Source organism: Micropterus dolomieu, linkage group LG05 (genome assembly GCF_021292245.1).
Source record: "Micropterus dolomieu isolate WLL.071019.BEF.003 ecotype Adirondacks linkage group LG05, ASM2129224v1, whole genome shotgun sequence".
Taxonomy (NCBI): Eukaryota; Metazoa; Chordata; class Actinopteri; order Centrarchiformes; family Centrarchidae; genus Micropterus; species Micropterus dolomieu.
In genome coordinates, this window is record NC_060154.1 from 23,214,991 (window position 1) to 23,227,808 (window position 12,818).

Below are 12,818 nucleotides of genomic sequence, written 5' to 3' on the forward strand. Positions count from 1 at the left end.
GCCAAGCTAAGCTAACCGGCTGCTGCCTCCAGCTATATTCTTACTATCAAAAATATGAGTGGTATTAATCTTTTCATGTAATTCTCAGATAGAAATCAATATTTTGAACAAAATGTTGATGTATTTATTTAATGACCACATTTGTCCATCCATCCAACCATCATCAACCGCTTCTCCTGCATACAGGTTTGCGGGGGGCTGGAGCCAATCCCAGCTGACATCGGGCGAAAGGCGGGGTACACCCTGGACACCCTCCATCACAGGGCACCACATTTGTTTTTATTATTTTATGAATGCATTTAACTAAAAGCAGTACAGTTGAGAGACCAATAAAATGAAAGTATATTTATTAAATTACAGTAATTATTTATATTTTTTTGTGCTAAGTCCCTTGCAGTAATAACTTTCAATTGCTCCTTACATCTTCTTTCGTGGAGTACTGTCATTGTGTCACATACATCATGTGTTACCTTTTTACAGTGTACTCTGCCATCCCCACTTCCACCTTCACACAGGAGGCTCCTAAGTCCTGTTCTCACCAGTTGGTCATCCATTTATAAGTCGGTGGGTGATAAGTGTTACACACACACACTACACACAAGTCAGCAAACATGCATGACATGATATATGTGTGTGTGCATCAAGGCCGCTCTTTCTGTAGTGCTCAAAGTAACTGAGGGATGAAGCTGGACGGAGATTTGTGGAGCAGTGTCCTTTGTGCTCAAAGAAGCAGGACAAGAAAGCATCATAAATTGGGACTGGCGCATGATGGTTGAGGTGCACTCTACTATCGCCATGGATAGGTGACTATTTATGGTCTGAAACATGACATTTCTGCAGCTTCAGCAAACGTGTAAACATAAAAGCGAGGACACTGTATGCTATCTGGAAAAAGGATACGGCCTTTTTTACATGTCATTTGATTTTACTACTGTAGCACATATACAGATAGTCTTTCTTTATCTGTCGACATAGAGATTTAATAATATGCTGTATCACGGATATTAAAGCAGAATTCAACCTCCATTACAAACCTCTGTGGGTAAGAGTCCAATTGGCCAATCAGTCTGCCACCTTTCAAGTTTTATGTGTAGTAAGTAAAGCCTGCCGAGCTGAGCCAGCTTTGGTCTTGGCCTTGGTTGTTTGCAGTCATAATGAAAATGTTTGATCTTAATATAGAGCCCAGTCTACAACCCTGGGGGAGAACCTCAGTGATACTGAACCAACAAGATAGAGAATATGCAAGCGTAGAGTAGTTTAATTTGCAGCAGTAGAAAATAACAGAGAAAGACAATATATATATATATATATAGATGTATCAAGGTTTGAGTGTTTGACACTATATTTTTTGTGTGTTACAGTGAGTGTGGTGGGTGGATGGTCTTCATCCTATAAGGTCCACGCTTGAAGGAGATGGAGATTCTAGAGAAGGTGAGAGGATTTATTACCTAGCATTAGGAACACTAATCTGTTGCAGGTGTTTCTGGCTGTTCTCCCAGGCCATGCCTGCTCTCCTCCCCAGGAGGCCCCACCATATTTGTGTGTGTGTGACAGAGAGAGACAGAAGGAGCTAGAGGAAGGAAGAGAGGTTTTTTATTTCTTACCACGGCACCTGCAGGGAGATTATACCATCTCCACAATCAAATCAGATCATTGTGTCCTTATCTCATGTCAAGATAAGGACAAAGAGAACATGTATTCCAATAACGTCTCCCATCAGTCATATCAATCAAAAGACGACAAGAAAAAAGCAAAGTGCAGGAGAACAGTGCAAACTTTTATATTACAGATTCAAGGCCACTTCTTCTTGCTCTAGGAGAGTCATTTATATACATCAAAGAGAAAGTGCTCTACTTTTTGTTTCTCAACTTTTCAAATCACACTCTAATTTTTAGCAAGGCATTTCTTTTGACATTGACAACTCACTATACAGTAGAAATCCATTCTATCAGCAGGGTACAACCTCTAGGGTGTATTACAATAAAGAAAAGACCACCAGGACGGATTGAGCCAACAGCTTCACAGGAAGCCTGCGGTGCTTTTGAGGGATGATGAACAAAGACACAAAGGAACCCACTGAGAAAGTCCTGCTCTGTAGGAAGTCTGCAACGCCTACTGTGGCCAGCTTTGGAAAGAAGAAACTAAATGAAACAGAGAAGAATGGAGATGGAGAGGAACCCAGGGGTAGAGAACAGTGAAGTCAGGAAAAAGAACAGGGAGGGTTGAGGATTGATATGGTGATGGAGGTTTTAAAAAAAAAAGGAAATTTTAAAATCGGATGATTCAAAATGTGAACACACTGGTCCTTTATATATATATTTTATTACAATATTTAGATAAAAATATATCAAATCAAATTAAGGATTCCTATTAAGGATTTTTATTAACAGACTATGCATTTCGCTGGTTGCTGTAGATAGATAAGTAATCTTACTTACTTCACTACTTTGGTACTACTGCCCTCATGTGGACATTTAAAGTACTCTTCCATTCAGATTAAAGCCTCTTTACAGTACTGAGCATGTACTTGATCCTTATGAGTGGCTGGTATGACTGAATGTTTTGATTACAAAATACATTTTAAAAAAAACTATTTATGTTATCATTTTTAAAAAATTATTATTACTTTTAAATTATAAAGCCTTAGTAATACGTAGTTGCGGAGTTGATAATTGTTCTTTGTGCTGTGATATTTCTTTGTGTCCAGGTGGCTTAAGTGTTTTAAGACCTTATACTCTGATAACAACATCTCAGGTTCGATTCCAGCTAGATAACCTTTGTTGCATGTCATTCCCACCCTTTCCCTCCCCTTCTTTCCTGTCACATCACAACCATCCACTATTAAATGAGGGCAAAAATACCCCCAAAACAGGCAAAAGGTAAATTAGGATAGTGGAATTTATTAATCACAGACAAGGCTGTCTAGAGCATCATCATGCCCAGTGTATCAATGTCAGATAAATATGAAGTTCTAACCAAACAATAAACCATGTATTTAATCTAGAACATGCATAATGGTACTGCAGATGCAGAATGTTTCTCATGGGCTGTAGTTGTAGGAGTTCTGGATGATATAGTTTGTGATGGAAGGGAACCAGTCTTTGCTAAGAATTATAACCTGGGTGAACCAAGGGTAGAAGAGCTCCGGCTGTCTTGTAGCTCCTGTAATGATGATGTTCAAGGCGGCATCTGTGGCAGGGTAGGCTGGAACATTAGTGACTCCCCTGGGGTACAGAAAAATACTGCTCTTAACTACTGTGGATAACAGTAGTAAAAAAAAGCCAAATAAGTTGCAGCATTTCAGTATGTAAGTATCAGTGATCATTTTGCTGTGTGACACTTTGGTTAATAACACTCATTGTAAACTTGACTAACCTGACTTTCTCCATAGCTGATTCAGTATCAATGAGCCCCAGTGTACATATAGAGATGGACACATTGCTCCTCTTCATAGCAAGCTCATGATAAAAGGCCCCAAAGAAACCATTCAAGGCAGATTTTGTTGAGGTATACGGTGCTACGAAGGGACTGGACATTTTACCTGTGAAGCATCGATAAGGTTTTCCAACAAAATCTTGTCAGAAACTATTGTGGCCTTTTAAGGGGCCTCATTTAAAACTACTTGCACATTTGATTTTAACAAGTGCACACTTACAAATTACAAATAACCTTAGGATTGATCACTATACATAAGTACAACATTTACAAGTGGTTAGGACTATTTATAAACTCATCTGCCAAACTCAAATCCTTACTATAATGAGTGGCACATTTTAAACCATGAAATAGCAAATTAAAACACAAGTGAGATTAGGAAAATACAGTATTTAAAATATTTCAATAATTTCAGTATTTTTCAACATGTGACTAAACAATGTGACCTTGAGATCTATTTAGTAGCTGTTCTGGAGCTTTTGATCACATCACATGATCTTCTTCAGCAGCTCGAGTATTATAGTAGAAAAAGTGGGAAAGTGTTTTGTGATTTTTTCCTAGTAAGAAACCCTACTGTAAGTGGTCAGAAAGAAATGGACTTGGAAACTTAACATTTTTCATCATGTTTTCAAAATGGTTTTAGTCCAAGTATTCTTTATTTTCATTTTACTCTTCCTGGGAATGCACTTTGTAACTTTATTATAAAATAGTGCGATACAAGGGAAGTTTAAAGTATAAAACATAAACTATGTAACATAACATATGGTTATTATTTATATAATCAGGCCAAACTATACGTTATTTGTAATTAATGGGCGAAAAATATTTGCAAGTAATAATGCATGTATAGGCATATGGTTTGCTGTCTTAAAATGTGTATGTAAATGATGTGGTAAACCAACCTAAAAGTGATGAAACAATCACCAGTGATCCTTTACTTTGCTCAAGGGAGGCCAAAGCTTTCCAAGCCATCTGAATATAGCTGAAGAAATTGACCTTTGAAAAGCACGCACACACACACACACACACACACACACACACACGTGCAAATACAGAGATCAGTGCATAGCCCTCATTTTATGTGCTAATATAGACCATGAAAATGCTGCACTACCTTCATCAGCCACCTGGTGTGCTCCACATCTCCCTCCCACATGCTGAAGGGGCTAGGGCCAATGTGGTTGAGAACAAGGTAATTCAACCCTCCAAGCTTTTCCAAAGCAAAATTTATCACCTTTTCAGGGTCTGACTCACTGGCCATGTCTGCTGCTATGTACAGAGCTTTCTGGGCTCCCAAACTCAGGCACTTCTCTGCCACCTGTAAGCAAAGATCAGAAAGAACGGATCAACTGGCCAATACAGTTGCAAAATAGAGAACACTCGTGGCACTTCAAACAAGTGAATGTTTGTAATTAACCAGGCATGATGTATTGGTCTGAGCTTTGAGTCCATTTGTATGTTGCCAAGTTCACTGACCTGCTGTAACACTTTCTCCCGCCTTGCTGTAATTACTACCTGGGCTCCAAAGCGGGAATAGTGATATGCAATTTGTTCACCAATACCCGTACTGGCCCCAGTCACCAATACCCTGGCACCTTTGAGAGATTCTGTGAGACACATGAAACACACATTAGATATACTCATATTAGCTGTAAACACAGATGTAAATTGATGTAAATGAATAAACATTTAAGTGGAGTTCCACTGATAAAAGATAAACCAATCAAAGTCCACCATATTTTGTTTCAACATAATGAAATTTTGAGCACGTAAGCATTTACCATAAAAAGATAAACCAATCAAAAGTCTACTATATGTTGTTTCAACATAATAAAACTTCTCGACTTTGACTCATTGCTCATTGGACTCAAAACATCATATGTCCCCTTTGTGATAAAATAGTCAGATACTGTGTTTATTTATTACTCGACACTGTTTTCTGCCCAGGTAACCAGTAGAAACTCATTCAGTGCCTTGATCACTCCTTCAGATCCAGGTTTAATGTCCAGCCAACCACACTTTGTCCTCCTGTTATTTCAACACGAAAAAGATAAGAATTTGCTGAAATTACATGCAAAACTGCACTCCTACGATAATGCACCGTTGTATGTCTTTAGATGCAGAGTGCAACTTAAAACATACCATCATTCAAACCATTCATTGTCCATTTATAAAATGCAACAAGTAAAGCTATCGGCCTATCAGGAAACTCCATAAATCACAGAAGTGAGGCAGAGCAGCCAGAGGACATCAGAGGGAAAACCAGAAAATATTTTCTACATAACATATTATCCAGTTTCACCTAAATCAGCTTATAAAGTTGTAGTTTTGTACAGTTTGTATCAGTGAGGTCCGGCTGTGCCCCAGAAAAACTAACTAATAAGTATGTATACTTTTTTTGTCATTTTGTTTTGTCACCAACCACACTTGGTTCCCCCGTTATTTCCACATGTAAAAATACAAGAAAGTTAAGAATTTGCTGCAATTTCATGCAAAACTGCACTCCTACGATAATGTCTTTAGATGCAGAGCGCATCTCAAACAAACCATCAAGTTTCACTCTCCATTTGTAAAATGCCATCATATGAAATGTCACATTAATATCTTCATTAAGCTGTTGTATCAACTGTGGTAGTAGTTTTTTTTACAAGGTGATAATGTTACAAAACTGAACACGGGGATATGCAAGTACATTAACACTACCCCATTGACTCAAACCATATAATTTCATTATTTTTGGAATCTTGACTGCACATTGCATCCTCGCAAAATGGATAAATGTTCTCTGTCTGCTCAGTCACAGGCAGAAAGCATGTCAGATTATCACCAATTACTCGCTCAGTTTGTGCTTCCTTTCCTAAATTTCCCCAGGGGAACACTGAACTTCATCATCATATTACACACAGATATTTTATGCAATGCAGAGCAGTAAACATGTACAGCATCCCGTCACTTAAACATTCACATGATGGGTTTACAAGGTCCATATTCAAGCGTGGCATGGAGACTGCTGATTAAAGATGAATTATATTTGAGCATTTTAAATAATGTTAATGTGTTTTTAACCCTTGTGATTTGGGATTATACATGGTATGGAATTTTGTTCATCATAATCCTCCCAATTGCCCTGAGTTTATATTTACTCCAATTCAGAAAGAACAAACATTTGTGTAAATGCAATTGTTTGCCAAATATGATACCGAGATTCAGTGTTCTATTTTAAGAAGTTTCTTTATCCTTAGATGATTTCTTTAGACTCCCCCACTTATGAATAGTTACTGTTGCGTAGACAATCTTGCCCCCTAATCAACTGAGCGTGTTTCACACCATGCTGTCAATGAATAACCTGTAACACCTCTAACTCCTAACCTCTAACATGCACTTCCTGTGCCCTTCTTTTTATATCCCCTCACAATCATCTTGTATTGATTGCACTTTTTGTTACTTCTTTCCCTAGGTATTTACCCAATTGATGCGATATGTGCTATTAGCTCTTACTAGTATTTATTAGTGTTCTTACTAGTATGTATTATCAATTGTAGATCTTGTGCTGTATTTGATGTTTTGTGGATCCTTGTATGTTGTTTCTCAAATGTAAGTCGTTTTGGATAAAAGCGTCTGCCAAATGAGTAGGCTAAATGTAAATGTAAATGTAAAGCTAAAGTTGCATTCATGTGGTGTTGGAATAATCGGGAAAGAGAGTTCCAGATTCCCCAAAATTATGCAAAACTATATGTCTGCATACTAAGTGCTGTAGTATCACAAGCAGGAGATCACTGACATGTGAGGTGATTTTGGAGACGCTACAGCTCATAACAGTGTAGTTATTGAATATTAAAAATAGGCATGTTACAAGAGTTCAAATCACATTCCCTTTGTTCTTGCAAGAGTATCTCTTACCTGCGTCAAACCTGGGTGCAGTCCACTTGACAGCTAGGAAAGCAACAAATAAACTTGCTAATAAGATTTTTGTAAAAGTTCCCATTTTGTAACCTTTTGTAAACGTGATAGTAGGTGTTTTTCAGCAGCTTTGAGTGTTTAGTAATGAGTCCAGACTTCAAATCTGTTGCCAAACTGCCTTGCACGAGAATGTGAAAAATGATGCAATTTAACGTAAATCCCTCCTCTCTTGCTCTTGGCCATGAATGAACGGGGTGTGTTCACTTGGACGTCGATGTTCAGATAGCTGATCAAGTCCTGAGATACAAATTACAAATTGTATTTGTCAGGTGTTTCAAAAAGCACTTCCTTTAAATGAAGGCGTCAAATTGTAATTAATATGACTATAAAGATATAAATGAATAAAAAGAGGGTTACGAATCTGCTGCTCTTAAATAACGTTTGCGCTAGCTTTTGAAAGGGCAACTTTATTGACACAACCCCTGTTTACAGGACTCAGGCAGGGTCGTCCTTCAGTGTATCTGGATAGCTTTCACCCCAGTGAATAATAGGCGTAACGTTAATAGCAGTACGTAAAAGGAAACTACACCGCTGTGAACCATGGCTGCAAAGATTTTGCCCGTATTGAAGTTAGTATTTTTAATTTCACTCGTAATTCCCGTTAAGTCAGTGATGCTGTCGGTGCTAGCTATTCGGTTAGCCAGTTAGCTACCTGAGGCTAAGTTAACTGTTAGTCTGCTCGAGAGCTTTCCAGCTGTCATGTTACCATTTAGCTTTCTTAGTGGTTTGATTGTTAGTTAGTTGACCCAATAACTATATTTTATTCCATAAATATATGAATGGACGTTGGTCAAATTTAAGTCGATTTTCTTCGTTCGCTAATGTTTTATAAATAGTTTACTAACGTTAACCGGTAACTTCTTCTTAAGTGGTGTACTGTAGTAATAGTAGCGTGTAATTGTGTTTTCGACTAGATACAGGGGTTTGTAATCCTGGTTTATAACCTGACTGTCTCTGTTGTTTCATTTTCAGACTGGCCACCAAGGTGACCATTGCAGGAGGAGCTCTTTACGTCGCCTGTGACTCTGGTCTGCTGGGAAGCAGTGAGCAGGGCTCAGAGGCCCTGGGGAAAGCCAAGGCTGCAATACCCCCTGCCATAGAGGAATGGATGAAGTACTTTGGCCTGGAGGTACAGATAAGATGCATTGTTTAAGTGTAGTTCTGATCAAGGGCGGCCCTGGATCTGGGCTAGTAGGCATAATACAATACAAGGATGGAAAATATGTCAAGCAGACACATTTATATCCATGTTTGTTTGTTGTTTGTAGAAATGGGCCTACACTAGGCAAATAGGCCAATGCTGTAGACACCCCTGACAGTGCTTTTGACTCACACACGAAATGAATGGGTTGAATTTCAATTAAGTGTCCTGCCATCTCATGGCCCACCACTTATGGGATTATGAGACACATTTACAAGAGGGGGAATACTGTCACAAAAGTGAACAGTTTCCAGCTGTGTTGGCTTCAAACCAGTCCAGATGATTTAACAATAGTAATCATCCACTGCTTGCAGATACAAGGTTTTCTTCCTGAACTCTCATGGAGTCACTAAATAAGCTGCCAAATTGAAGTTCTCTCTTTTAAACAACTATTTCAGATAATGTGAGTCATTCATATCCAGCAACTCACGTGTATGCTTCATGTCATTAAACAAAAGATCATGAAATTTACAGTACAAAGGACAGTAAAAAATTTAATTATGCTCACTCTTTATTTATATGTGATCACACACAGTAAATTTGACTTTCTTCTCATTGTACCAAACCCTTTCAGTGTGAAATGGGCAGTATACCAGCTCTAATCTGTACATAAGTACACCTTATAAAGAGCACAATTTTCATTAAAATAACTAAAAAAATTTTTTATAATTTGACAATAAGTACGCAGCTTTGGTTTATTCCAGATCTCATAAAACAGATTCTGATTTTCAGTAGACATCTTAGTGTAAGTAGTTGATAACTAGTTTTCACTATGTTTTTTTTCTACCAAATAACCCAATGATTTTTCAATATGTGCTTTATATATTCCTATTCTGGTGTAACTCAGGAGTAATATGACTTTTCCAAGTTTTCAGTGAAGCACCAAACTGTCAATCCTCAATCATTATTGCCACTGGCAGGTATGGCACACTATTTAATCCCATGATGTTAAAGGTTCAGTGTGTAAGTTCTAGTGACATCTAGTGGTGAGGGTTGTGAATCGCACCCCCCTCCCCTACCCAAGCGAGCAGTATAGCTAAAGTTTTTAATGGGCATTTAGCATGTGAAAGTACAAATTACATATTTGTGTGCACAGTGGGAAGCAATATCTCATACGTATTTTTTAATGCAAATTCGGAAAGTATTTATTATTGGTCACTTGATAGGCGCACGCTCTTGTTATATATCACCATTAGCAGTAAAAAGAAATACATGTTTTCCACCAGGGTAGTAAAATGTGAACTTTAGCTGCTGGTCTGAGCTTTCCTACTGTTACCGTTTCATTACCAATAATATTCATCAGCTGTTTGTCTCAGGAAGGTAACGGCGCATTTCTGTCCACGTAACAAAGCCATAACAGAGTGCTGGAGAAGAACTACATGAAATTACAATCCAACTACATATTTTTTCAAAGTTTAGCTGGCTGATCTGAGCTTCGATGCTGGAAGCTGCCGTTTTATTGCCAATTAGCGATCAGCTGATTCTCACGAACATAACATACAAAGCCAAAAACAGAGCGCTGGAGAGAGAGAGAGAGTCACTACATAAAATTAATCCAACTAACATAACACCAAAAGCCAAAGCACAGCGCTGGAGAATAAACCAATCCAACTAACAATAAATGTTTTTTCTACCAGTCAGTAAAAGTTTAGCTGGCTGATGCTTCCATGCTCTAAGCTAACCTTAGGGTTTTATTGCCAATTAACGTTACTGATCAGCTGATTGTCTCGCTAAGTAACCGTCAAAGCCAAACCACAGGCTGGAGAATAAGTAGGCGCCATGAAATTAATCCATGTTTCACACCACTGACAGGGGAAACACGTCACGGCTCTCTGTGATTATTGCCAGCTTCTAGCTAAAGCTATCAAACAACAGTTTTCATTTGCATCGCTAAAGTCTGACAAACAAAGTTAATTACTTGTCCAGCAGAAAACGGACAACTTCAGCACCGCTTTGAAAACATCTGTCCCACATTAATGTTATAGCCTTCCATCTGGGAAAATCCACAAAATCCGTGATTTCTGCCGTCAGCGGTCTGTCCCCTGAGTGCTGTCTGTCCCAACTCAGTCTGGCTGTTGGCTCTCCTCCTAAATAACACGTGTGTGTGCTCCTTCAGTTGTCCAAATGTCACTTCTCTTCTTACTTCTAATAAACCAGAAGACTACTCAGAGACTGTATATTATTATTATTATTATTATTATTATTATTATTATTATTCCCTCTTCTTCTTCTTTGTACGTATTCAACGTAGTGACGGGCGTCTACACTACCAGACTTACACAAGCAGAAGAAGAACGCCGTGATGACGAAACGCGCTCTGTCGCGCTGTTTGTTCGTTGACGGCTACGGTAGAAACATGATGAGAAAATACAGCGACCTCCATAAAAGGGGGTGCCCGCGGTTATGTAGTAGAGGTGCTCCGATCAGGATTTTTTGGGCTGATTGCTGAAAGCAGCATCGGCCGATACCGATCACTGGGTCTATTTGGAGCCTTTTATTTATCATGTAGCATTATACAGTATACTGTATATTTATTTAATTGGTCCTAAAAACAATTTATTAAGTGTTAAAGTTAACAGATGATAAAGTATCATGAAATAATAATATTTTATTACCAGGAAACATGGGCAACAAATTCTGCTCAATCTGTGTTAGAGACTTAAACCATTGCAGCCTTTGCCTGGTTACTGTGAACATCTTCTAGCTTAACAAATATAGCTTTACTTTGGAATAAACTACAAAAACAGAACAAACAGCATCTTTATAAATTTACTACAACCATAAAAACTGCAACAAAAAAGGCTGTAGCCAAAATATTTAGGAGATAAAGGAGCACAGGCATCATGAGTCGATGATAAACTCTGAAGTAGCTGCTTTTTGTTCTGGAAAGCTCAGACAGGTTCTGTGGGCTTTAGGGGAGAGAGAGAGAGGAGCAGAGAGAGGGAGAAGGGCTACAGAGGGGAGTCAAAACTGCCTTCAATGAGATTTGAAAATAAGGAAAATTTAAATAAATAAAAATAGGCTACAATGTAAATTCCATATTATACTGTCAATTGTTAATATTACATAGGCTACTATATTCATTATAATTTCATATGGTTTGCCATTAATAGGCTATAGGCCTTATATTATTTCAGTGGATTGTTTTCATTTTTAATCCTTGTGCAGCAAGCACAGTCTACATATCTTACATGCTGCCACCGACTTTACCAGAGGAGAGAGTAGCAAACACTTTAAATACGGCCAGAAGGTTTTTATTTGATTTCATAAAGGTGAAAAATACGGGAGATTTCCGGGGAAACATTTAACGGGTGGATACCGGGTGAGAACGGAAAAATACGGGAGAATCTGGGGGAAAACGGGAGGGTTGACATGAGAGGAGTGGGGTAATGTGAGGCTACATCCACACTGCTACGTTTTTAAAACAGTTTTATAACGAAACCGATCTTCTCCGTCCACAGCAGCGTTTCAGCTGCGTATCAGAGTTTATCTCTGTCTATATTAAAACGACTGAAAACACACATCTAGTGGCCGTTCAGGTAGCTACACTGGGCATGCGCGTGCCAGCGTAAACACGAAGCAGATGGTCTACTCCGCCGTAGCAGACGATTGAGCGAAAGAAGAAAGTAATACAGACCAAGAACCACACCAGGCTGTTTTTACATTGACCGACAACGAAGTGGAACTGTTACTGAAAGTAACACGGGAGTACGAGAGACGGCGGCGGAAAACAGACTGGGAGTTGTCGCAACGTAAATACAGCGACATGCACAGTAGGCTAGGCTTAACTGTGTTATTTACACAGTACTTATATTTTAATAAAAATACCAAAACTAAAACTCTGTAAAGCATCGTGTTTTTGCTTTGCATGACTGATAAGACCGACTCACAAAGCCAAATGTGAGTGTCATCGTTTTATAAAGTCCTGTTTTGTCCATCGGGTCAGCAGCGTTTTCAAACAAACATCTTCTGATTCACCGTTTTAATCTGGACGGGAGGCGGAAACGTAGCAGAAGGTCTCCGTTTTGTAACAAAAACCGAGAGAGAGAGGCAGTCAGCTGATTGAGTGGCACCGCTCTTTGCATCAGGAAACTCACACTGAAGGGTCAGTCTCTCTCTCTGCCCGCTGTGTCTGTTAAACTCCGGTTGCGGGTGGCGTGTGAGTGAGATGAGCACAGCTGCGACAGTTTCACATGATCGCTCCTGCGTGTTGCTCCACTTG

The 12,818-nt window shown here is 38.8% G+C and overlaps 3 protein-coding genes across 9 annotated transcripts in view; 2 read left to right on the plus strand and 1 right to left on the minus strand.

The window, feature by feature from the left end:
- The window catches only part of pip5k1ca (phosphatidylinositol-4-phosphate 5-kinase, type I, gamma a), a 127,955-nt gene that overhangs the window by 59,945 nt on the left and 55,192 nt on the right, over window positions 1-12,818 (plus strand). The window lies entirely within an intron of this gene.
- Window positions 2,816-7,768, minus strand: hsd11b1la (hydroxysteroid (11-beta) dehydrogenase 1-like a). Its single transcript, XM_046048747.1, has 6 exons — window positions 7,336-7,768; window positions 4,912-5,042; window positions 4,550-4,753; window positions 4,338-4,431; window positions 3,376-3,541; window positions 2,816-3,224 (listed from the first exon to the last, which is right to left on the minus strand). Exons 1-6 carry the CDS (start codon window positions 7,418-7,420, stop codon window positions 3,041-3,043), a joined length of 864 nt encoding a protein of 287 aa, XP_045904703.1. The 5' UTR covers window positions 7,421-7,768; the 3' UTR covers window positions 2,816-3,040.
- micos13 (mitochondrial contact site and cristae organizing system subunit 13) overlaps window positions 7,806-12,818 on the plus strand; it is an 8,136-nt gene continuing 3,123 nt past the window's right edge. Inside the window, exons 1-2 of the mRNA XM_046048756.1 lie at window positions 7,806-7,964; window positions 8,368-8,524. Coding sequence (XP_045904712.1) covers window positions 7,936-7,964; window positions 8,368-8,524 — 186 coding nt within the window. The 5' untranslated portion in view covers window positions 7,806-7,935. The remainder of the gene's footprint in view (window positions 7,965-8,367; window positions 8,525-12,818) is intronic.